Raw genomic sequence first — 25,982 nt, 5'->3', positions numbered from 1 at the left:
CTGAGCAATTCAGAGTTCATCATTATTTTCACTTCTGTGTTTTTCAGAAAAGCCAGGAAAATATCTGTTTGCCTTTGAATAGTTAGGTTTTTCAATTTATGAGAAACACTGAACTATTCATTATGAACTTATTATTCCCACATCAATTAATGTGACGTGGCAGTCTGTCTCTCTCTCTCACACGCTGGGGGAAAATGAAACAAGAAATGACATTGTTTTTTAACAAAAGAAGGCTCTGCCAATCTACAAGGTGAGGTTTCCAGTAATGGGGACAAGTAAATTTCCAACTGTCCTGTTTAAATAAGACAGGCCGGGCACGACAGCTAGATCCACAAGGACAATGAGGCCTGATATAAGTATAATTCCACCAAGTCTGAAAGCTGGCCAGACTCATCTGTTTGGGATGGGAATGGGGCAGCTGAGAAATTCTGGATACTCTGGTATACCAAAAATAACAACTCCAGTCCCATTTCCAAGAAATCATTAAGAATGGAAGAAAATTTCTTATTTGCTATTTTTCAAACTAAGAGTGACAAATTACTGTTATAAAGTTTTTTTGAGGGACCTAAAAACATGTTCAACATCACCGGTAATTTGGGAAAGCAAACTAAAGCCACAATGAGATATGATTCCAAATCTACCAAGGGTCAAAGGGAACAGGGAGCAAAAGGAGCCCTCTGCTAGATGAGCATCACTGTGGCCGGCCGAGTCTACTTCTGGACAGACACCAGAAGATAAGCACAAAAATGGTCACGGGGCCAGCATTGTAACGAATAAGTAAACAAACAACCCAACACCCATCATAAGTAGATGGAACAGTAAATGTGGTACAGTTGTAAAATGAAACAGGACAGCACAATGGGGAGAAACTACAGCTACGTGCAACAGCACAGATGAACCTCAAAAACAACGACAAATGAAAAAAGCAAGCCATAGGGTCATCAGTGTGATTTGTTTTATATAAAGGTCAAAACCAGGCAAACTAAACAATTTTATAGGATTCTCACACAGGTGATATAACTATTTTTAAAAAGCAAGGAATAGGGAGCCAGCCCAGTGGCGGAGTGGGTAAGTTTGTGTGCTCTGCTTCAGTGGCTCAGGGTTCTTAGGTTCAGATCCTGGGCACAGACCTACAACCACTCATCAAGCCATGCTTGGCAGTGTCCCACACACAAAACAGAGGAACATTAGCACAGATGTTAGCTCAGGAGCAATCTTCTTTAAGCAAAAAAAGGAGAAGACTGACAACAGGTATCAGTTCAGGGCCGATCTTCCTCACCAAAAAGAAAAAAGCAAGCAATGGCAGATATGAGAAACATAAAATTCAAGGTGACAGTCACCACAGATGTGAGAGGGGTCAATAGGGCGGGGCACCCAGACCATACCAGAGAGCATGTAATGTTCTGTTTCTTAAGCCGAATACCCGGATGTTCACTGCAGTCAATCTATTATCGTTATTTAAATTGCAAATTTAAGTCAGAAACGCTCTTGATAGACATATTTCATAAATTTAAAAAATCTCTGATCAGAGGTCCCTAAATGTTTTTAAAAATCATATTCCATACTTAGAGCTCAAAATGGCCAATACGTTTAATATAACAAAATATATACTAATATATATTAATTTTAAAAGGTTAATATATCAAAGTTATTCTTTGATCCAGAGTTCAGAACAAAAAAGTAATCATAAATATTCACAATAAAAACTAACAGCTGAGACATGATGAAGAAAACCTGAGTTCATGGTTCTCCCTTTGACCCTGTCCCTTCTCTCGAGCCAGAACAAGCCCAGTGAGCCGGGAAGGGTGGAATGGAGAAGACAGTGGTGACGGCTTTAACCCTGGGGGTCATGTAATCAACGGGCAAAGGAGTTTCTAAGACCTGAGTGGGACGCAGTCCTGGGACCTCCTCACGTGTCTCTGTCTTTCCCCTTCCTGATTCCTCTCAGGCCAAACTAAAAAGAAAAATCAACTTCTAAGCCTCGTAAAGAAAAAAATTTTCCTTGTAAGTACAAATATCAAGCAACATATTTCCATCTAAAACTTCAAGTCCATTGTTGTGATGGACAGAGCTGACGTGATCAGCCAGAATCATAAATGTAAAATCAAGAACACAAAAGAGCCAAAAGATCAACTCTAAAATATGTGCTGTCCTCATTTTGCTTTATGACCAGTTTGATTTAGAAGGAAAATTTGGATCAACCGGATTCTTACACCGACACTGAATTTCTCCTGGATCATCTTGGAAGGAAGGAGCTCTGTTTACTTATCAGCAAACATACACCATCACTCGCTAAGGACTGAAGTCTGAGCCGAGGATCCTTCGAGGGTCAAAAGCCATGGTGACCACTAAGCCAGACACTGCGGCCCTGTCTTTGTAGCTGATGTCCCTGACAATAGCTGTTTCCAGGCATACACACAAAGGCCGCATTAATGTTTGGGATTGAGGCTGCCCTATTTTCAACGCCTAGAACTATGTACAACACAAAAATGTTTTTCTAAATAGTAACAGTACTTTTGGAATTGCTCCCTAGAGAGAGAGGGTAAATTACTGCGGGGATCAATCCGCTGGATTCTAACTCTACGTACCATACAGGAACTGGGAGCACTGCGTGTAGCCTTCCTCCATCTCCTCGCACTTGTCCGCGGCCGTCTGCATGTCGCTGTAGGTCATGGCGAACACGGCGGCTCCCGACTCCACCAGGAACTTGCACACCTGGACGTTGTTACAGGAGGCGGCGCAGTGCAGCGGGGTCCTGCGGGGCAAGACGCAGCAGGGGCTAGAAATGTTTCTCTAAGCTGAACGACACCTGCTGTGACGAGATATCTGTGAAGCGAGTTCTTGAGTCTATCATCTACCACGCCCTTTCTTCTGAAAATCTCTTACAGTTTTTTAAATCAGTTCAACAGAGAAACTTGAGCCCATCGGAGAATTACAGTCACAGAGGAAAATCTCAGAGCACCCAGCTCCCGGGGCGAGGGCGGCAGGAAGGGTGAGAGGAAGCAGGGACATGAGAGAAAGGACGTGCAATTCGTATAATAATCGACAACAGGATAAGACACACTTAGTTCTGTGTTCTGGAGCACCCAGCCTGATTCTTCCCGCCTGAGTAGAGGACGTAACAGTCTTGAAGTTACAGGTCTTCGCTCAAAACATGTGCCTTTAAATAGCTCGTTACCACTACCAATTTTGAAGGAATTAAGTTGTGCATATGACACTCGCTTTATCCAACATTTTTTAAAATCCAAATTGAAGTAAATTGGAAAAAAGCAATTGTCAATTCAATTCGGACCAGCAAAGTGACTATACAATAATAAGCATTTTAATCTATTTTAGGCAACCGGTTAGCAGGAATTTATAAATACGTTACAGAGAACCTTCTCCAGCATCCCAAGTGTTTTATAACGTATAAATGACCCCAGATTAATGCGGAAGGTGTGAGAAGAGCCAGCACCACTGCCAAGCTTGCACGGCGGCCTTGAGAACGCTCGTCAGGCCCGCGGCCCGTGGGATTTCCTCTCTCCACCCTTTTCTTCCCTCTCCTCCTCATTTTACTCACCTTGCCATAAATTAAATTAAAAGTTAAATCTAAATTAAGTTAAAAAAATTGTATTCCCCATCCTCCATCCCAGAACACTATCATCAATAGCACGGAGAATATTACTACAGATTTTTAACTTCATGGTTTTTAACAGTGAAAAGTTATATATACTCTAAACTCCCGATATTAGTGAAACAAGGACGTTATGACACGTTAAGAATTTGATTTGCTTATGCTGTAAAGTTAAACCAAAAAATTAGCCTAAAATATAGAAAGATATAATACAAATGTATATAAATATATATATAAGCCTGAAGGAAATATATTAAAATATTAATGGTGTTTAGCTCTAGATTATGGGGCTTGTTTTCTTATTTCTCTCTATTTTGTACATTTTCCACGGTGGGCACATATTACTTTTACAAATATAATCGCTTAAAGTTGCAGCTAAAATGCTTCTTTGAGCATTATTTATAACAAACAAAAAAACTGGAAAACAATCTAAATGTCTAACAAGAGGGAGACAGCCACAATAAACAAATGCAGTCACACGATGGAATATGAGGTGATTTTAAATTAATGTATATGTCTGTGCAACTTGTATGTCTATACCTGTAAATCTGATATTATAGCATAGCCATTTTCCATACTAAGAAAAAAACAGGCTAGAAAATTAAAATACTTCAGTAAATACAGTACTTTTAAAAGAATCCTACATGGAAAAAGTAAATTTTTCGTATTCTTCCCAAAAAGAGCATATAATTTAAAACACTCTTTTTCAAAAAAAAATTACTTTCTATTCTATTACAGTTATCAAGGGGTGACAGTAACTTATTGGGACTTTTATTATTAGTAGTATTTAATAATAATCCATTGTCCTATGAATAATCATCATTTATAATACTATCTCCTGTGTTTTATGCACACAACAGTTCCACAAAACAGTCAATGAAAAATGGATTCCAGGGTCAAATACATTTGGGAAGGGTTACAAATTCTAATTCCCTCTTGGACACACACCATAGGCATTAGTATATTAAAGACTCTGAGAAGTTTCGGGGGTTGGGGCGACTTTGCTTAAATCAGCAATTCTCAGACCTGCTGAAGCAAGCTAATTAACTGTGCGCCACTTTGTGACATTTCTTATTTCTATTATTTAACTATTAAACTTTTAAAACTCCCGCTGCTTCCAGAGCAGAGTGCGATGCCTGTCACATGAGGACATCACCTCCTCAAACACGCCCTCCACATTTCTCCTTCTGGCTTACATGCAGCGTGAGGACATATACTGACACTCGTTTGCCTTCCAACAGCACCTACGATACTGCTCCTTCCTCGCCCACAGAGCAGATACAACTGAGGTCTGAGTGGAGCTTAAGAGAAAAGCTTACCAGCCGTCACTATCAGCCGCGTTCACATTGACACCAAACTGCACCAGGAATTTCACGATTTCGGTGTGACCCGCGCACACAGCATTGTGGAGAGCTGTGATGCCTTCGTCGTTCGGCAGGCTCGGGTCATCAACCTGCAACACCAATGAGAGGGGGGGACCATCATGCACATTTCTTGTCACCTGAACTGTCACTATTAACTGGCACTTTAGGATCAAGAGAACAGAAATAGACTCTTCTGGTATTTTTTTAAAATCATAATTGAGACCTAGAGGGGCCAAGAAAACTATACCAAGAACAATTCTAGAAAGAAGACAGACGGAATAACCACATTAAGCAGGCACTCACTATAAAAAGGTTTTTTAAAAATTGAAGGCAAAGTACCAGAAACTGTATCCTTATAGCCACTTTCGTTTATTTATCCTCCAACTTCCCACCACAAATTAGTGTCTAGGTAAAAGTTACATTTGCCACGGGAAGGAAAAAAGGTCAACTAAAAATATTTTAAATAGTAGGCTTCTGAAAAGTAGGGACCACGTCCCGTAACTGAACACCAGCACAAACCCACCCATGAGCAATTTTTTAAAAACGGTGATGATCTCCCGGAGAAGAAAGAATACTCTAGAGGACCCTAGTGAAAACTGAACTTCTGCATCACCAAAAATTTTACAGTCACACCTTGAAACTAGCAAAGCCTGTTTTGGAGCATATTCGAGAGTTCCTTTCTACAACCCACCTCCCAGAAAAGAAAACAGTTTCAAAACACAGTTTCTCTACAGTAGCTTTCTGATGAGAGATTTAAAACACAAGACAAGGTCATATGTAAGAAATTTACTAATTAAGTCATACCTCATAAATAATTCTCTGTACGAGGTCAAATTCTCCCTCCAAAGAGGAATCTAGAAGTAACGCGAGGGGGTTGAATTTCACCCTCATCCCATGAGCGATCCGCTCTGAACCGGTCTTACGCAGGTTTGTCCTCTTGCCCTGCAGAAGAAACGCACAGAAAATTGAGGAGCCTGGGCTAAGCCAGAGAGGCCACATGAACAAAGGGGACGGCCACCAGACCAGCTGAGCTGGCGAGGAACTTCAGAAACAGAGAGCTAGCACGTCTTACTGAAGTTGAACATTATTCAGAAAAGTACCTAAATCGTAACATACAGCCTAATGAATACGCTCACGTAACACAGGCGGAAGAACTTAACTTTATAAAACCCGGCAGAATTTCATTTGGGAATACATTATAGCACAAACTAAATAAGAATATACATAACCCGCAAGGGCCAGTGGGCTGACTTTCTGTCAAGTACCAAAATGAGCCAAAACTGGTCTTCAGATTGCCTAGCCAACACGGTATAACAAACCTCACACGATTCAACTGGGCGAGAGCCCAGCTCAGAATTACAACATTTACTGAACGATTACTCATTCATCCCTCACAAAAACCCTATTATCCCATTTTACAGATAAGGAAACTAGGCACGCAGCCAGTAGACAGCAGGGCTAGAATTCAAATCTAAGCAATCCGGCTTCTTTGGAGCCCTTCCTCTTAACCATTTCAGGACATAAATGCCTCCTCGGGGAGAAAGCATACAATTAAGGTAAACAATAAAGGTTATTAGTCTGTCCAGGATATACCAAGAAGGAATTCTACCAGTCTGAAAATGCTATCACTATTTTATATTAAAAATTTAACTATACTCCAAAGTACACGAGTAGATAATCAAATCTTTCTACATTCTAAAAATAAGTCAGGCTTTAAAAAATAAGGCAAAATTTTAAAAACTAGCTCCAACATCCTATAAAAGTTTTCTTAAACATATGCAACAGTACGAAAACCCCGAGTCACTATGTTGTACACCTGAAACTAACATAGTATTGTATGTCAATTACACGTCAATAAAAAAGAAAAACCCATCCAACAACGTGGAAACGTTTCCTACGGTGTGATATGCTATACAGGCTTCTCTTTATTTTATCTGAGGTATAGAAAACTACTGAATTTTGAAAAACACTAAGTGGCAATCCACATATTTCACAAATATGCAGCGGTTAAAATGCTGTTTCTTGAAGAAAAGAGAAGGCGTGTAAACACCGTACCAATGTGCTAATACGACTCACAGGGGCACAGCGTGAGCACAGCTGCCACACCCACCATCACAGAAAGTACCAGACAGCAGCTTCTGTTTACTTGAACTAAGAATGAAAAAGCCAAGCATCTTCCTAGGAAGAGAATAGCAGAATCTTAAAAAGACAGTATGATACTTTTATAAACTCTGGTTTCCTTCTTCCTCTTGGAGAGTACGAATTTCTTTGAGACAACAAAAAGAGAGGGGAAATAAAAGGAGATGCTAACGCTTCTGTCCTTTTCATGTGTGCAACACTCAAATGAAGAGAATCAAACCTCAGGACTTAGACAGAAGGCACAGAGCTCCTTAAATAAAGTGTTAACCTCTATTTTAAAACTTTTTCCCCTAGAATCCAACGTTTACTATATAAAACTTGAGCGACCGTTTACGGTAACCAGTAGTTCAAACAACTCTGGATAATCACCATCTTTGAACACTATCACATCCTAAAGCTGTAGGAAGGGATCAAACATAGAAAGCACTTTAAAAAAAAATCCTTACAATATGCTATTTTGCTTTTGACCAGGTTTTAAAAATTCATAGTTTGGCATCCTAATGAAACAAAACGACTTTCAATTAAACCCGGAAAAAGCCGACTTTATTTAAAGACATTCCGGGATTCTGACCTTCTCTCAACTATTTCAAAGCGACACGATGAACTTCCCAATAAAGGCTCAGTACCCGGAAGGAGTGTGGAAGCCTCGCCCAGGCCAGTACCCACCAAGCTTTAGTCACTTCATGCTGGCGTACAAAGGAACCTTCGAGACCACAGGCTACCCAGAGATTTTCAAACCACACTGAAAGTGAGGAAGAGGCTAAGCAGGTGTCCCCCATGCGCCCCCACTTCATCCGGAACCCTACCAATTTTATCAATGCTGGAAGCTTGAGGTTGCACCTAAATATTACGTTAAAAATAAATTTCACTGCCAGAAAAAGAAAAGTTTGAAAGCGGATACCACCAATGAGAGAAGTGGACCCATCCGCCCGATTTCAGAGCTAAGCTAGTGACCGAGCTTCAAATCCAGCTCTCCACTCTCGGTCGAGTGTGCCTTCCCGACTACTTGACAGCCGGGTAAGAAACCGCCAAGGTGCTACTTATGGCTCTAAGAACAAAATTCTGTTTCCATCACAAAGAAGAGGGTTCTTTCGAAAAGGCAAAAATGTTCTTTATACTGAATATACTGAATTTTGATTCATGAGATCCACTCGGTGCCAAGGGAACTGTAAAATAAAAGGCCAGCCGTGGAACACACTTGCTACGACACGCAATTTCAACACAAGCCTCTTTTGCAAGTGGCCGTTAAGTACTTGCTGGCGTCTGACTGAGTTCTGACAACCATCCACCTGGAAGACGGTGACAAGGTCAAGGCTCCTGAAATGATCACGAGAGCATGTTACTTACAGGAGGCAGAGACACCTGCCCAGTGATTTCAGGCGGACGCATGCTCACAGGGTCTTCTCCCGGCCCCTCGGGTTCCCCGGACGGGTACGGCGGGGGCGGGTAAGGGGGGTACTCCTCCAGGTACACATCAAGCGGATGGGGTGCCTCTAGATTTGGCTCTTCCACGCTATTCTGGAAATTTGGGCTGCTGTCTGGGACTCCTTCAGGCACATAATCAAGGCCCGGAGACGGAGCTGGCAAGTCACTGCTCTCTGTACTGGCACCCCCTACTTCCTCTGGGGACACCGGTTCAGGAGCCACAGGGACCACCTCCTTCTCTGGCTCCACGTGTAAATAGGGATTCTGGATTTCTACTGGGCTTTCTGAGCCCACAGTCACTGAGGTTGACTTGGATGGGTAGGACGGGACGGAGATGGTCTCCATGGCAGCTATGGTGGTCCTCTGATACAGAAGTTTCTGAATATTCGGCCCATTAGGACCCTCTGGCTCTGTAATAGAGCTGCGTTTTTTCAGGGGCCGCGGTGCATTGGACAGTTTCTTTCGTAGGGCTTCTAAGTCAGCATCACTCTGGTTTCGGTAAGGATTGGACAAGAAAGGCAGTAACTTGGTTGGGCTGAGGGGTCGAGGAATTCTTTCGTTTTCATGGTTCTCCTGCCCTGAGGAAACGGGCTCTGTTTCGGGCTCCGGACTGCCAGGCTTGCCCTGGGCAGTGGAGTAAGCGTTCTCCGGGGGCTGCTGCTGACTCTGGGCAGCTGCAATCACGGGCTTGCCGTACACTAATTGGAAATGGAAGAGAAACCCTGATCAGTATTAATCAAACAAGACGGCAAGTAACAGACATAGCTAACAATAAGCGAAGCATCTTTTAATTTCACAGGTAACCTTTCAATACAACCTTTACAATAAGAAAGAAAACAGTGCCAATTATAAGTGTAAGAAATCACTGACTGTAGCATCAAAATTTAAAATGTCGAAACGTGAAAAGAACTTAGAATCAATGAAAACTGGTAATCCTTTGATGTGTCCAGATTAAAATAAAACACACACTAGCCCATCTTTTATCATTTTCAAAAGTAAATCAATGTGAGCAATCATATTTGCCTTATAAAATTATCAAGAACCACTTATATTTACCAAAACTAGTCCCCTTAACATTCTATCAACATTACCTAATTCCCAAATTATCATATTAGCAGTTTTCACCAAAGACCCATGAAAAGAGTAAGATCCAGCATATATATTAATTCTTTGCTGTCAACTATCTTTATGACATCTTAGGCCACAATTCCATGCTTATTTCCTGATGAGAAAGCTATTTTCTTTCGATTACAACACGGTGAATTTTATTCTAGTCCTATAAACCACTAATGCCTCTTAGAAAGAAACCCAACAAATTACCAGATTATCTACATTTAACACAAAGTCATCTTTTTTTTGTTTTTAAATTTAACTAGTGGCTGAGTCCTCATTAGAACAATTTAAAATATAGTACAGAGTGATTTTTTTAAAAAACACATACATGAAGCAGTTGTTCAACCCTCTACGCACCAAGAACATCTGGTCAACCCTACAGTGAAGACACAGCCTTGGGCACTGGAATGACACCTGCGGGCGTTTTTCCTCCACTCACGGATGAGCTCCTGAGTTCTCAGTTCTAAAGGAGCTCACCGAGTAAAAGACGAATGCACACGAGTAATTACAAAGTAGAAGGCTATGTGTTTACCACAGGTTCTATTCATCTCTTTTATTCAGCTTGTTCATCTATTATTTCCATATTATTTCATTTTATTCATCTATTATCTTCAGTGCCTACTGCAGTAACTGACGTTTTGCAGGAACTCTTTTGAACCCTTGGTTAAGAACAGAAGCCACGATTAAACAAAACTCAGAACAAAAGCATGACAACAGGTACGGGTCACTCTGCCGCTCACTGACAGCCGGAGCCCTGGTGCAGGGCTTGGACGCACCATCTACGCGGTGAGAACAACACCGAGACACTCACCGCTGGAAAAGTGCGGCCCTCTGGAGTGCGTCTTGGTCAAGGCACTCTGCACGGCCTGCTGGAAGTTCTTTCCGGGAGCCTGATGCTGGGTGTACATGGAGTATATGGAGCTCGCCGCCACGGTCTGGGGTTTCCTGAAAGGCGGCAGCAGGGCATCTTTGGAAGGCTGGGGGGTGAAGGGCCGGACAGCGGCGGCAGGCGGACTTTCTTGCTTGGACCCTGGAGCAAGGGCTTGGTCTTGGCCCACTGCAGGTGCGCCGGGGGCCAGCAGGACCCTCGGCTGCTGCCCTGCTGGTTTCGGTTTATTTCCCACGGACGCCACAGCTGCTGACAACTGCTGAGGATTTCCATCTGGCTTAACATCTGACGGCGACTGATTGGTTTGTCCAAAATAAGGCAAATTAATCTGTTTTGGTTTTGATGGAACAGGAGGTGGGACTTTAGCCACATTTTTATTTGCAGCCTGCAACACACAAACACAAAGAGCCAGTTAGAATATTGTATAACTGGGTACCAGGATGTTCCAGGTGACCGAATTTCACAAATGTTGAGTATACACTGAAAATTAAGTCATTAAAAAGTTTTAAATCTCTGAATTTAACCACATTTAATAAGGGACTTTAGCAATGCAACACGATTCCTGTCCTGAACTGCCTTCTCCTTGTTGCCACTTCCCATTTGGGCAACTCTAAGTGCCCACGCGAAAACTTTTATCTGCCATTGCACACAGTCACAAATGGCACCAATCAATGAAAACCATCCTTGTTCATGGAACCTCACGCGACCTAGACCACTGTGGTAAAAAACACCTCGATCTGGAGCACGCAGCCAGAATGGGTCGTCAAAGGTTGGAATTCTAACAGCTATAGAAGATTCACCATCAAACTGTTTCACTCCAAATTTTGACTCGGCCCCAAATTTTAAAGAAATAATGTAATTAAGCAGCCAAATACAATGTTCTTCAACGCACCCATGTTTTTTAGAGAATCACATGAAATACTACCCAAAAGCAAGTATGTCAGTCCTCCTCCAACATGGTTTGGGACCACAAACATACCCAAGTGACAGAATTTAAGATAACAGAATGCTGTTATATTTTCTAATCTTCCAGATATATTTCGGTTTTTGCTGCTCTCCCTCACATAACGCTTTATCTCTTCTAAAAATGGCAGACAGAATTACCATTAAAATTTAAAAGTGGGATATTCCTACGTACCTGAGCATCCCGCAAGATGTCTTCACTGCTCTGGTTTTTCCTCAGAGTGCCAAAGGAGGGCGGGGCGGCAGACTGGTCCACTGTGTCAAACATGGAGAAGGGCCGCACTTTCTTCTCCTTCTCCCTCAGTGGCACCTCCCCATCGTCAGCTGATGACGACAGGAAAAACTCACACGGATGTTCAAACTGTTTGTCATAAAATTTCTTATTCACGCTTAAACCTCCCCTCAGTTTCTTTGAAACCCTGTCCCCGCTAAAAGCTTTCCCATTTTTAAATTAAGTTGATTAAAGAGCAACTCAAACACTACAAGCCTAGTACCTTAACTCCGTGGCTAAAGGAAAGTGTTCTGGAAATAAACACTGTCTCTAGTTCTAACGCACTGGAAAATAAACTCCCTAAAAAAGAATACAGGGCGCCTTCTAGATGGCCAAAACAGAACGCTGGGGAGCAGCACAAGGAAACCTCACCTTGGTCTGCAGCATCCCCGGAGGTTTTAGGCAGAGAAGCGGAAGCCTGGGTCGGGAAAAAGTCGGCATTTGAAGGACTCCACTCAGGTCCCAGGGAATGGATTTTAGAGCCTGGAACACAGAAAAGCCACTGCCACTACCCCAGCGTTCTAGAGAGATTCTGAATGGTTCAGTTCACTGCTACAAAGTTTAATCCCGAAAAGGAGCTTGAAATTTCAGACTCAAAACAACCCCCGTAAGCTTATTTAGAAACATCAGATTTTTCTATTTCTAATTTGAGATTTTGTCCCCTATGCAACACAATTTAAAATAATTCATGGTAAACAGAAAGTCGGCCTGACCCAGCAAGGACTCTACTCCTCACTGGGTAAGAAAACGTCACCGTCACACCCAGAAGACGCCCAGGTTAGCAGACCAAGGGCTCCGAGGTGTACCTCAGATAAGGACACCACAGGTGACGTAGGCACAACAAAAAGGCAAAACGTGGACTTTCAACCCATGACTCTGACCACCGTCCTTCACAAATCAGTGATTTCAGGGTTTTTTCCTACACTGATATTTAAGTTTCAAAGCCACAGCTTTTATTTTTCCTTATAGAGACAAAACAAAAGTAACTCTTCCTACAATAAAACGCAGACCATGTGGCACTGTTGCTTCACGGTGATAATTACAGCAAAATAACGAATCATTTTAAAGTTAGCTATTTTTTGCATATGACAGTGGTTTGAGAAGAGAGACAATAATGGCTATTATTTTTTTCTTCCAGGGATCTGAAGGATAAGGTCTTTAAAGGATGTTTTCATCCTGTTTTCCCTATTAACTCTCCCTTCATTTCCTCCTCCTATTACAAAACTCCGACTTGCACCTCTCCACGGACCTGAGCACTGCAGGATGCAAGGATCACTAACACAAGGAGCCTCTGCTATTTTCACTCTGCCCCCATTTATCAACACAATGAGTTCACCGCCTCACATTCTGTAGATGACGCCACTAATACTCACATACACGGTGTTTTCACACAAAATGAAAAGTTCTGAATTTATTAACATCAGATCCAAAATTCCATATTAACAAGAAGGAATTAAAACAATTTTCAGGTTTGCAAAAAATACTACATTTTCTTTCATTTCTTGAATAGAATGGTACTGTTTCAGGTTAAGAAATTGATTGCACTAGCAAAAAATACACAGAAATTCTTAGAATTCAAACAAGAACAAGGGATAGGGAGACAAATTTTGTAAAAATGCAAACTTGGGAAAAATAATAATGAGGACATGGAGGAACTGAGCTGGGGAAGGACTCAGAAATGTCTTTACCTTTAGTTTGTGAGGCGGCCCCCGATCTCATGTTGGGCAGCGTCTGCACCTTCATGGGCCCATCTGCAACCTGCATGGCCAAGGAACCATCCGGCAGGGCTGGCTTCACCACAAGTTCAGGCCTCGAGGAAATCCGCGGCATCGTAAACGACTGGATATAGGGACCGACAGCAGCCACACGACTCGGCGCAGAGACCCCCTGCTGGGGCAGACTCCCATCGGAGGAAACCTTAAGAAAAAGCACAGTCCTTCAGTGTTACAGGTCACATCGGATCAAACTCAGAAAAGGCTGGGAGATTTTCATACTTTTTAAACATCAGCACTTTCAGGATCTAGCCTCAGAATCTACAAGAAACGTCCCCACACAAAAACTCTCCACAAGGAATTCTCACCCATACTTTATTACAAGTATTAGAAAGCAGGGCAAAGCTACAGAGACAATAACAGCAACAAGCACAAGAACAAGGCACGAGCTTTTGAGGAGCCAGAAGTACTGTCTCGCTCGTTTCTGAGTCGTTTCTGAGTCACACCGAGTGACGGTTCTGAAGCAGCCACTGCGGTGACTGCCCTCGCCAGGCTGGTCATCTCCCCTCTCCCTCCCCGGCCCGTGACAAAACAGCCCACTTACTGGAAGGTTCTCTTTCTGCTGGAGTGCTGCCTTCTTCTTCCAGAGCCGGTCCCTCAGCTCATTAACACGCTTATCCATGACTGCCACTTCTGAATTGCGCTTATTCAAACACTCCCTCTGTTGCTGCAGCTTGGCATTCTGCTCTTGATTCAGTTTGTTTCTTAACTGAATAAAATGGGCGGGGGGGGGGGGGGGGGGGGGGGGGGGGGGGGGGGGGGGCAGGTAGCCAAGGAGTAGGAAGAAGAATTTCACAAACAGAGAACCACATGGCTCGCTATTACATAATTTCTGAAAATGTAAGGTCCCTCCACGCTTCCCAGCTCATGGTTTACAATGAGGCGTCAGACCACTGACTGTGGTTCCGAGGAGTGCCTGAAATTTCCTGTCTGAGGTCCTAGGAAGTCGACTCCGGGTTCTTTGGGCTTTAGGTCTCATCCCCTCCCTCTCCTTTAAGGAAAAGAAACCACAATCCAGCATTCCCTAGCGCTTATCCGGAGGAGACCCTATTCTATCTCGTGTGCAGCCGGACTCACCTGCAGCTCCGTGTAGAGCCGATCGAGCTCGGCCACTGCGGACTGGCTGTCATGGTGACCGTCGATCCGGCCGTTCTTGAGCATCTCCAGCTGTCTCGTAAGTTCCTCTACTTTTGACACAGCCAGAACGAGCTCCCTCTGTTTTTGCTGGAACAAGCTATTCATCTGTTCAATCTCCTCCACTAGAATGAGAAGGAGAAAAGGAACACGAGTTGAAAAGAAAAATAAGAAAGGACCGCCTCCCAGGCAACCGGGCTTTACAATAAACTTCCTACTAGAGAGTAGAGAAATCCTTAAGAAATGTCCTAGAACCACCCTATTTCTTTCATAGGCAACTGAAATGAACACGGCTCTCTCTGAATGTCTGTGCCTCTTTCTGAATGTACTTTTAGCAGAGTTTGTATTGTGGATATAATTAAACAAACTCCAAATTTTAGAAACAATGAGATTTCTTTACAATTTTTAATCTCAATTTTACAGTGGCAGATGGAGTATTAAATCAGTAAGATTTTAATTTAACAGGTACTGTAATAGATGGAGCTATTGGATGAATAAAAATCCTTGCCTTCATCTGATTTTCAGTCAAAAAATATTTAGAGAGGAAAAAAACAAACTACTACTCATTTTCCAAAGGTAAAACTTAGAAACCTTGTCTAAAATATTCAACAGCTGAGTTCAATTCAGGGGAACCAGCGGCATCAGAACTATGGTGAATTATACTTTTCAGGAAAAAAAATCCTTTTAGGGGTTGCCTGGTGGTGCAGCGGTTAAGTGCGCATGTTCCGCTCCAGAGGCCCGGGGTTCGCCAGTTCGGATCCCAGGTGTGGACATGGCACTGCTTGGCACGCCATGCTGTGGTGGGCATCCCACATATAAAGTAGAGGAAGATCGGCACAGATGTTAGCTCAGGGCCAGTCTTCCTCAGCAAAAAGAGGAGGATTGGCAGCAGACGTTACCTCAGGGCTAATGTTCCTCAAAAAAAACACAAAAAATCCTTTTAAAGTTATCTACGTGCAAAGTCTCATCCTCTTCACACTTAGTACAAATTTACATAAACTTCCTACACTGACGTGTTCGCTTACACCCGCAGTCTGGTGCACAGCCTGACGCGCAGGTTAACTGAAGGAAACCCACCAGCAGCAACTCACCAAGTTTGCCATTGCTTAGCCTCTTCTGTTCCACGTGGCCTTTCAGTGCTCTCACTTTTTTTAGCTTAGCTTCCTGACTCTCGGCTATTTCTTTGAGCCTCTTAAGTTTCTCCTGCTCAGCAGCCTGTTGCTGTTGACGCTGGTCTTGCTGTTTCAAAAACTTTAAGCGCTGTTCCTAAACAAAAAAGCCATCAGCAGGCATATCACTTTAAGCAGACAACCCACTAACCCAAAGATAATCCAGCCACACCCTGAGATGCCGAGATTGAGATGCAGCCCTAGTGGCAATGTTCCAGCCTCACCGTCTGTCCTGTACACAGCCGTCAGAACGGCCCTGGAAGTTTGTTAAAAACAGATGCTCCCAGGCCCAGCCCCAGAATCTCCTGGGGGTAAGATCCAGGATTCAGTACTTTTCACCCAAGTGGTTCTGACACAGCCAGCAGCGATCCTTGAACTAGTTTTCATGAACAGCAGCTACAATTCAAGAAGGAGCTCACTGGGAGGTGGGCGCCAGTATGAGAAAGTTGCTCAATAAGCTTTGGAGTCAAATACGGATTCAAACCCAAACTCTGCCACTTACAAAACTCAGGGCAAATTACACAACCTCACCGAGTATGTGAGTCTGTCTCCCCATCTATGAAATTGCGATGATCAATAATAACTACCTCCCGGGGCTGTAGAAAGAGTAAATGAGACGTGAAATGTAAACTGCTCTGAACCATCCCTTCCACAGTGGACACTCAATAAACACACTTAGAAAAGAGTTAAAGAATTAACTCCTCAATACCTTTAGAAAACTGCAATTATGCAACTTAAAATTTTATTTCTATTATATCAAAAATTTTTACTGAGTAACAGAGCCATACAATTTATAATCTAAGGTAAACTCCTCGGGGCCAGCCTGGTGGCATAGCAGTTAAGTTTGTATGTGCCACTTCGGTGGCCCAGGGTTCGCAGGTTTGGATCCCAGGTGCAGACCTACACACCATTCATCAAGCCATGCTGTGGAGGCATCCCACATAAAACAGAGGAAGATTGGCACAGATGTCAGCTCAGGGCCAATCTTCCTCAAGCAAAAGGAGGAAGATTGGCTACAGTTGTTAGCTCAAGGTCAATCTTCCTCACCCACGCCCCCTCCAAAAAAGGGTAAACTTCTTGGATTAATATGCCTAAAACATATAATTAACACAGAAAGAGTTTCAAAATAAGACCCTGGGGTTAGAGATTTACTGTGTGAACAATCACCCTTTTTATTTGAATTTCTGTGCCTGTTACTCAAGGAATGGTGCACAAGCACCACATGGGAGCTTGTTAGAAGTGCAGAATCTGAGACCCCAACCCACACCTGCTGGATCAGAATATGCATTTTTAACAAGACCTCTAGGTGATGGGTATGCACATTAAAGTTTGAGAAGCAATGATAACACACGACTTTGAAAAAGCTGGTGTCCGGTATTAGAAACAGAAGTGGATGCACAGGACCCCTAGGAAGCACCACATGAAGAAGTATGACACAGTGCTGTTGAGAACTACCTTAGAGACGGCCTGCCCATTGCTTCAAAGGCCTGCTGGGTAACTCGCTATGTCAAACCATCAACTGTCTACCCCAGCTTCAGCACACGGACAAGCTCTACAGGACTGGCCAGGTGTAGACACTGAGTGTTTAGGCCAGGGGTTGGCAAACTCCAGCCTGCAGGTGAAATCCAGCTTGCTATCTGTTCTTCTAAGTGCAGTATTACTGGAACACGGCCACACCCCTTCATTCACCTATTGTCTGCGGCTGCTTTTGTTGCTACAACTGCAGAATGGAGACAGCACAGCCTGCAAACCTTAAAACATTTACTATAAAATATTTACTACATACATATATACACAGAGAAATTCGGATGACAGCTGGTTTGGACTAGAAGCCTACGGCTATCAGGAGAAGCCACAGTGAGACAGGCTGTAACAGTAACAGAGAGGCTTCTTCTATTTCCCTTGTTCGGGGCCAGGACCAGGATCAGTTTGTGGGTGGAGAATGTCCCCAAATAAAGGCAAGCAGCCTGTTACGTGTGCCAGGCAGCAGAAGGGGACAGTGTTAGCATCGGCAGACTTTAAGGTTCCTCTTGCTGGAGTAACAATTCAGGACAAGGTGAGCCCAGAGGAGTTCCTACCAGCAAAGCTGACGGGTTCTCTACGCCTCTCCTGTTACCAGTACCCAACACAGCAGGGTTAACGTCTGTTAGAATCAGGGGTCAGGAAGATCTTGAACAATTGGGAAGATTTTAGGATTTCTACAAAATGCTGTAGAATAGAGAAGAAAGCCCCAAACAGCAGGTAACTTTCGGGTTGACAGTAGCAACTCACAGCTGTGCAGTAACTGGCTCAGTAATGAGGGTAGAATTGAGCAGCTTTACACACTCATGAACAGTAGTGGCCTGTTAGGTCCTTTAAAACAGGACATTACCTTGGTCGCCAGCATTTGTTGCTGGGCCTCAATCTGTTGCTGCTGGCGAGATGCCATTTCTTGAAGTTCAGCGAGAGTCAGATCCATCCTAGGACCACTAACCTACAAATAAAAACACAAACAATCCAGCTCCTCATAAAGCGACCAGAGACTCCTGCCTCTAAGGCCTATTCATATGCTTCACCCGAACCAACCAGGACAAAAACATTTAGCCATTTTTGTTCCATGATATTAAAGAAACCATTAATTTTTATATTAATCCCCCCACATTGATGTATTAAGTTATGATGTAAAACACACTAATACACAGACCAACATTTTTAAGTTGTAAATTTAAAATTAAGTAGTTTCAATAGTCCGTGATATAAATGGAACTATTTAGAACTACCTTGTTCTGCAGTTAATTTATATTAGGAAAGTAGCATTTGTTCATGTTAAACACGATCCTAGGGCACTGACAACCAACCCAGAATACAGTTACCAGAACACCCTTTAAAAATAGGCCACGGGATGGGGTTCGCCGGTTCAGATCCTGGATGTGGACATGGCACCGCTTGGCAAAAGCCATGCTGTGGTAGGCATCCCACGTATAAAGTAGAGGAGGATGAGCATGGATGTTAGCTCAGGGCCAGTCTTCCTCAGCAAAAAGAGGAAGATTGGCAGTAGTTGGCTCAGGGCTAATCTTCCTCAAAAAAAAAATAAATAAAAAATAAAAATATGCCACTAGCATTAAAAAATTCAAGATGCACTGCGTCATCAGGAACAAAGCAAGATGTCCACTCTCAAAACACCTATTCAACAAGGTCGTAAGGTTCTACCAGTGCAACAGAGCAAGAAAAAGAAAGAAACTGTATCGAAATCAGAAAGGAAGAAGTTAAACTGTCTTTACTTATAGACAACATAATCATCTATGAAGAAAATCCTGTGAAATCTAAAAAAAAGCTATCCAAACTAATAACTTTTTAGCAAGACTGCAGGATAAAACATCAATATATACAAATTAATTGTATTTCTACATATTAGGAACAAACCAGAAACTGAAAAAAATGTTTTAAATATCACTTACAATAGCATAAAAAACATGAAGTACTTAGGAATAAATTTAACAGATGATATGCAAGACCTGTACACCGAAAACTTTAAAACAATGCTGAGAGAAAGAAGACCTAAATAGATGGAGAGAGATACCACGGGGTTCATGAGTTGAAAAGCTCAATACTGTCAAGATGGCAATTCTTCCCAAACTGATTTAACTATAGATTCAACAGAATCCCAATGGAAATCCAGCAGGCTCCTTTGTATAAACTGACAAGCCAATTCTAAAATTCCATATGGCAGTGGAAAGAATCTAGAACAACCAATCATTCTCTGAAAAGAATAAAGTTGGAAAACAACACTACCTGATTTCAAGACTGCTCATGTTTCAGTAGCCAATACAGCGTGATACTGACGTTAAGATAGACAAACAGATCAACGGAACAGAACAGAGAGTAAAAAAATAGACCCCCCACACGTACGGGGCAACTGATGCGAGACAAAGGTGCGAAGACAACTGAGTAAAGAAAGAACAGGGGCCAGCCCCGTGGCCGAGTGTTTAAATTCGCGCGCTCTGCTGCAGTGGCCCAGGGTTCGGATCCTGGGCACGGACATGGCACCGCTCATCAGGTCACGTTGGGGCGGCGTCCCACATCCCACAACTAGAAGGACGTGCAACTAAGATATACAACTGTGTACAGGCGGGGGTTTGGGGAGATAAAGCAGGAAAAAAAAAAATGATTGGCAACAGTTGTTAGCCCAGGTGCCAATCTTTAAAAAAAAAAAGAAAGAAAGAAAGAACAGACTTCTCAGCAAATGCTGCTTGTGCAACTGGATATCCACACACAAAAACCAAAATCAACTTTCATTCTCACACCCAATGAAAAGAGTAACTCAAAATGGCTCATAAACTTAAATGTAAAGTCTAAAACTACAAAACTTCTAAATTGATCAATTATACTTTATTAAAATTAAGAACAAGTCCTAGACTGGGAAAAATATTTGCAAATCATATATCTAATCAAAGACTTGGATCCAGAATACAAAACGAACTCTCAAATTCAATAAGAAAGCAAACAACCCAATAAAGAAAAAAAAAATGAGCCAAAAGAGTAAAGCAAGCAAATACGTCACCAAAGAAGATACACGAATGGCAAATGAGCACATGAAAAGATGCCCAACATCATTAGCCATGAGAGAAACGCAAATTCTATGGGGAGGGAGGCAAGAAGGGGAGGATTACCAAAGGACTTGAGCAATGTTCTGGGGGTGATGAATATTTTCATTATATTGATTGTGGTGATGGTTTCACAGGTATATACGTATGCCAAAACTTATCAAATGTGCACGTGAAATATGTACAGTTTACTACATGTCAATTATATGTCAATAAAGTAGAAAAAAAAATCCCAGCAAGGGGGAAAGATACATTGTGTCAAGATGCACGCAAATCCTGTTAATGGCTGAGACCATTTCCGTCACCCTGATCTTAGCCTTCCACCACACTAAGATAGCTCTAGGAGCAAAGAAGAGAAACTGGCAGAATTGGGGGAAAGGTAAAACAGGGGCAAACGGAGCTTTAGATCATCTGGATTCTAGCATAACTTGACCGTAGATTGGACAAAGGTAATTTAGCGAAGTCCCGAGAGTATCAAACACCTGAGCTCTGAAAAGAAAATGTCTACAAGGTACCCCAGATATACTTGCTAAAATTCATAGGCAACAGCAAGAGCATTAAATATAATTTTCCATTTTTCTCAAAGCAGTTACAGCAACAAATTAAATTGCCAAGAAACAAACACTTCCTCTGGCTTGCTCAACATGATTTGTTCTGAATTTGTGGTATACTCACCACCTAACTGCTTTTGGTAGTCAGCTACGGAGAGACCATTACAATCAATCATTTCTACGAAATACATTTAAAATCACCTTTCAAAAAAGGGCCATCCCTTGGACCATGAGAGAATTATGTTAAGTGAAATAAGCCAGCGAGAGAAAGATAATCTGTGTATGACTCCACTCATATGAGGAATTTAAAACTATGGACCAAGAACAGTTTAGTGGATACCAGGGGAAAGGTGGGGTGGGGGGTGGGCACAAAGGGTGAAGTGGTGCACCTACAGCATGACTGACAAACATTAACGTACAATTGAAATTTCACAAGATTGTAACCTATCAATAACTCAATAAAAAAAAAATTTAAAAAAAAAGGGCCATCCTTAATAACCCACTGAATCACAAAGTAAACAATGAACGAGACTGAAGGGTCAAAAGAGCAGCATCACGGTGGCGCACACACACCGCGCGAATACAAACGGGCACTTACGCCATTCTCCTTTCTGCGATGTTCACCAGGAACTTTTGCGCCATTTCTTTTTAAACTCGGATCCTGAGACCTTGGTCCGCCCACTAAACACAAAATTCAAAAGCCATGCATTAACACTAGAGTTGACAGATAGCATAAGTTCGAGTTCACCTCTGACTTCCATTATTACTGCTCTTTGATATTTTAAGTTGAAAGTATCCTTCAAACAAAATATCTTCTAAGAACAACGGAGTTAAGGTCTCGTAATTCAGCCTGTTTTGGAGAACCTTACTTGACATGGTGAATAATTAGCACTTGGAAATATCGCATGCTAACCATTTCCTAGGAAGCTGCATGATTCAGGTCCCAAAGGAGGAAAAACTAACAAAATAAAACGTATTTCTGATTCTGGTAATCCACACCGTCTGCTTATAGCTGCTCCTCCGAGTTCTCTATTTAGTACTCACTGGTGAAATCAGGAATAGTTTCATTGAAAGAAATAAGTGAAAATTAAATCAGTCCATCCTTGTGCTCATTAACGGTGTCTGTAACTTACACGGGAAGGAAGCAATTGAAAACAGAACAAGTGGTATTTTAAATATGTGATTTATTGAGGATGTGTGTGGTGATTCATAAGTACCTAGAAGCACTTCCCCATTTATTTAAGTAAAATATCTCCATTTTCTTAGTTTGGGAGAGTACTAACTGGAAAACCCTGTGTACTTTGCCTTTTTTAGCTAAAAAGAACTTTTTAAGTCACAATATGTAGGTCTCTCAGTACCACCTAATTCATCATAAAGGGAAAATAGTTTTAATTTAAACTGATACATTATAAGAAACAAATATCAACAAAGAGAATTTTTTAAATAAATGAAATTAAACTTATACCTGTACTTCTCAGAAATTAGAAAAACTATTAAATTATCTCGAGAAATTTTAGAATAAAATTTCTTTTGAACCAAATGTCGACCGTACCCGCCTTGAAGCTAAAGACGCGTTCGCATGCCAATAAATGCACCTATCCTCTGAGCCAAGCGTCACACTTCCACCGAGCTCTAACGCATTAGCTTTATTTTTAAAATACTCTTTAATTCTCTGACACAATAGCTCAAGCAATCTGTCACAACATTGCTACAAGAAAAAGAAAAGTCTATCATTGGAGAATAATTGCCTCTTTGCTACCTCAGATAGAGCACTCACCCAGTCTCTCCTTATGTTCAGTGACACAATTAGAGTAAAAAGCAAGAGCCTTAAAAATAATTTCACATACATTCTGGGTCACAGGTCCTAGTTAAACTGGAAAAAGAATATGGTAACACTCTCCTAATCTATAATCTAGAAGTCTACCCAAAAAAGGCTAACACCTTATGGAAGTGCACTGAAAGCAATCCTGCTTTATCCCAATCGAAACACTACGTGGCACTGGCGCTCTGCAAGAACATGAAAACAGCCCCTTTATCTTCAGATTACATGTCTCACATTACACACTGAAACTGCATATTGCACTATGTAGAGGCTGCTTGATAATTGACCCAGCACCACCCAGGACGATATTCGAACTGGCAGATGAACGGGTAAAATTCAACTCGTTTGTTAGAAAAGGATGTACATAGTAAAGTAAAGACAGAACAAAATAAAAATAAGATGCAGGTGCCAATTTAAAGCTACAGAAAAGGCGGCTCAGGAAAAAAAAAAAACATGCTTATTTAAAATAAAATGACAGACATGAATGACACTGAACGGCACGTGAGCCGGCCTGGTGGAGGTGATTCAGGTCCCCTCCTGGGTCTGCCCCTGGCCGCGCAGCCTCTGACAAGTCATTTAACCCCTCAGTATCAGCTTTTCTCACCCGGAGAGCAGAAGAGGCCGGACTCAGTCAGTTCCGGGGCCCCCACACTCTAAATTTAAAATTTCTAATTGTTGGGTACCATATGGACATTTGCACTAAAGCAATAAAATTGAGATTTTTGGCACACCCAATAGTTAACATCTGTTACCTATATTCTTACTCCCAAGAATTATGTACTGAAGTCACAAACCCTCAACTTTCTATGTTAAAAGTTGCAACGTTTTTAGAAATACCTCTCAATCCTGCTTCAACCAGGGCTTCCCCCTGAGAACAGAGCTTCCCCACAGATCTCAGACTTGAGACTGCTTGTGCTCCCACGTCCCACGAGACCTCCAGGGTCACAGGGATGGTCGGGTCCTCAACGTCTAGGGCTGCTTTCAATCCACTATTTCTCCACCTTCAGGAGTTTCCTTGCTCCCTCTCCTTTGTCATCTATAAACTCCAGTCACATCTGTAAACTCAGTCACTACTCCCCTCCAAGTCCTGCCTTCATTCCGGATGACTCTCATCCAAAGGCTGCCTCTTGGCTCTGTGGCTTCCTCATCTCCACTCTCATTCAGGCTCATTTCATGGCCCAACCCAGGACCACATCACCTAGGGGCGCTCTACCTCTGAAATCTTACATTCGAACACTCTACTTCTGACCGCAGCTTCCCCTCACTACGCCATTCGTTAACCTGAGACTTGCAGTCTCTCAAGCCTCTACTCTTTCCCTGCAGCCCCTCCCACCTTCACTTCTTCCCCACCCAGCTTAGAAGCCATCTTGCCAATATCCTCTCCTCCTCTGTCCCACTGATCTTCCATCGAATTATTCCACAAAACCCCAACCTTGGGTCAATCCAACCATCTTCTTCTCTTACAACCCTCTGGCTGCAGGGCACCACTGGAGAAAGACGCTCCGTGGTCCATGGTCTCTAACCCCAGCTGGCCTCCACGGTCCCCAGTCATCTGTCTTCCCTTGTGGGCACTCTCCTTTGCTCCACAACAGCTCCCACCGCTGAGCGCCTTCATCACCGCTTCCAGACAAGTCTGCCTCCTAGCTCAGACAAAACTAGCATCTCCAGATGCGAAGTCCCTCCAGCGGCTCCCACAAAGCGCACACACTTCCCTGCAGCTGCACAGCTGTCCGTCTGTCCTGTTACGTTAGGAGGGCTGCCTCAGAGGGCCTCTCCGCCAGGGCTGAGGGACCCCTTCCAGGGACTCGCCAGCAAGCACTCCCCATCTTCCTGTATTCCAGCCCCCTGCGCTGCGCACTGCTTCCCCGCGCTGAAACCATCATCGACCTGCTCCCATCTTCAAACAAAACACAACCACACCCTGTTCTCCTGCCCACAGCCCGGTCTTGGAGGAGGGGTCCACGCTGCCCTCGCCGTTCCACTCCCACCTCCTTCACCCCTCCAAGTACCGGCTCCTGACCACGGGCCCCTCCCCCAGCTACTCCAACACAGGAAATAAAAGTTCCAGTCTCTGCTCCAGTTCCCAGACGGCCACCTACCGACGTCCCTGCCAGGGGGGCGCTCATGACGAAGGAAGAAGCGAACTTCGCTCCTCTGGCTCCCAAAACGCTGCAGCACGTCCAGCATGCGCTCGTTGTCCGCAACCGGACGCTCTGAAAGAGACGGACAGAGAGCAGCGGTCACAGGCGAAAGAGGCGCATGCACCACTGCCCGTCCATCCTTCGGGGTGACGGTGCATGATGAACGCAGGAAACAGCTGCCTAGGCAATCTCCTTTTCCTTAAAAGAGCCCTCAGAACATGAAGCATCACAGGGTTCCCACTCATGTAATCAGTGCCAAACCTGTGGAGCTCGGCACAGAGGTGCGGGCCAGGGCCGGCCACCAGAAGCTCAAGGGTCTAACGCAGGGGGCTCCTTTCCAGCCACAGGCCCACCACCTTCACCTCCGAGGCTTCCCGAGTTTCTCTCACCTATTACAGAGGATGGTCTCTGACATCCCTTCTAACTAATAGTGCTATCATTCTTTAAATACATAAATGAAAAATTCAAAAAGAACTTTCTAAACAGTTTAGTCTTACCATCTATTAGGCTTTTTTTTTTTCTTTTTTGAGGAAGATTAGCCCAGAGCTAACATCTGCTGCCAGTCCTCCTCTTTTTTGCTGAGGAAGACTGGACCTGAGCTAACATCTGTGCCCATCTTCCTCCACTTTATATGTGGGACGGCTACCACAGCATGGCGTGCCAAGCAGTGCCATGTCTGCACCCAGGATCCGAATCGGCGAACCCCAGGCCGCCAAAGTGGAACGTGCACACTTAACTGCTGAGCCACCGGGCCGGCCCCTATTAAGCCATTTTTAAGTTACAATTTAACACACTGTGCTAAAAAAATCAGACATATCCATTTCCAAACCATATTTCCGTTAGTGCATTGAAAATATATCCACTTGGCCCCTCTTCCAGAGAGACTGCCAGTTGTCAGAGCTTTCCTGGGACAAAAAGAAGGGCACAGATGGAGGCCAGCCCTGTGGCCAAGTGGTTCAAGTTCCGCGTGCTCTGCTTACGCGGCCTGGGTTCACGGGTTCAGATCCTGGGTTCAGATCCCGGGTGTGGACCT

At 43.2% G+C, this 25,982-nt stretch overlaps 1 protein-coding gene across 2 annotated transcripts in view; it reads right to left on the bottom strand.

Annotated features, from left to right (window-relative positions):
- TP53BP2 (tumor protein p53 binding protein 2) overlaps nucleotides 1-25,982 on the bottom strand; it is a 57,445-nt gene that overhangs the window by 4,666 nt on the left and 26,797 nt on the right. For both annotated transcript variants that reach the window (XM_046678469.1, XM_046678470.1), the window contains exons 3-16: nucleotides 24,908-25,021; nucleotides 21,585-21,667; nucleotides 18,224-18,325; nucleotides 15,775-15,949; nucleotides 14,627-14,808; nucleotides 14,094-14,258; nucleotides 13,466-13,694; nucleotides 12,150-12,260; nucleotides 11,682-11,830; nucleotides 10,466-10,928; nucleotides 8,464-9,239; nucleotides 5,782-5,919; nucleotides 4,933-5,066; nucleotides 2,589-2,755 (exon numbers count right to left, since the gene is read on the bottom strand). In XM_046678469.1, the coding sequence (XP_046534425.1) occupies nucleotides 2,589-2,755; nucleotides 4,933-5,066; nucleotides 5,782-5,919; nucleotides 8,464-9,239; nucleotides 10,466-10,928; nucleotides 11,682-11,830; nucleotides 12,150-12,260; nucleotides 13,466-13,694; nucleotides 14,094-14,258; nucleotides 14,627-14,808; nucleotides 15,775-15,949; nucleotides 18,224-18,325; nucleotides 21,585-21,667; nucleotides 24,908-25,021 (2,988 nt within the window). The remainder of the gene's footprint in view (nucleotides 1-2,588; nucleotides 2,756-4,932; nucleotides 5,067-5,781; nucleotides 5,920-8,463; nucleotides 9,240-10,465; nucleotides 10,929-11,681; nucleotides 11,831-12,149; nucleotides 12,261-13,465; nucleotides 13,695-14,093; nucleotides 14,259-14,626; nucleotides 14,809-15,774; nucleotides 15,950-18,223; nucleotides 18,326-21,584; nucleotides 21,668-24,907; nucleotides 25,022-25,982) is intronic.

The sequence above is a fragment of the Equus quagga genome, chromosome 12 (genome assembly GCF_021613505.1).
Source record: "Equus quagga isolate Etosha38 chromosome 12, UCLA_HA_Equagga_1.0, whole genome shotgun sequence".
Taxonomy (NCBI): domain Eukaryota; kingdom Metazoa; phylum Chordata; class Mammalia; order Perissodactyla; family Equidae; genus Equus; species Equus quagga.
Note: the sequence above shows the minus strand (reverse complement) of the source record. Positions and strands in the feature narration are given on the sequence as shown.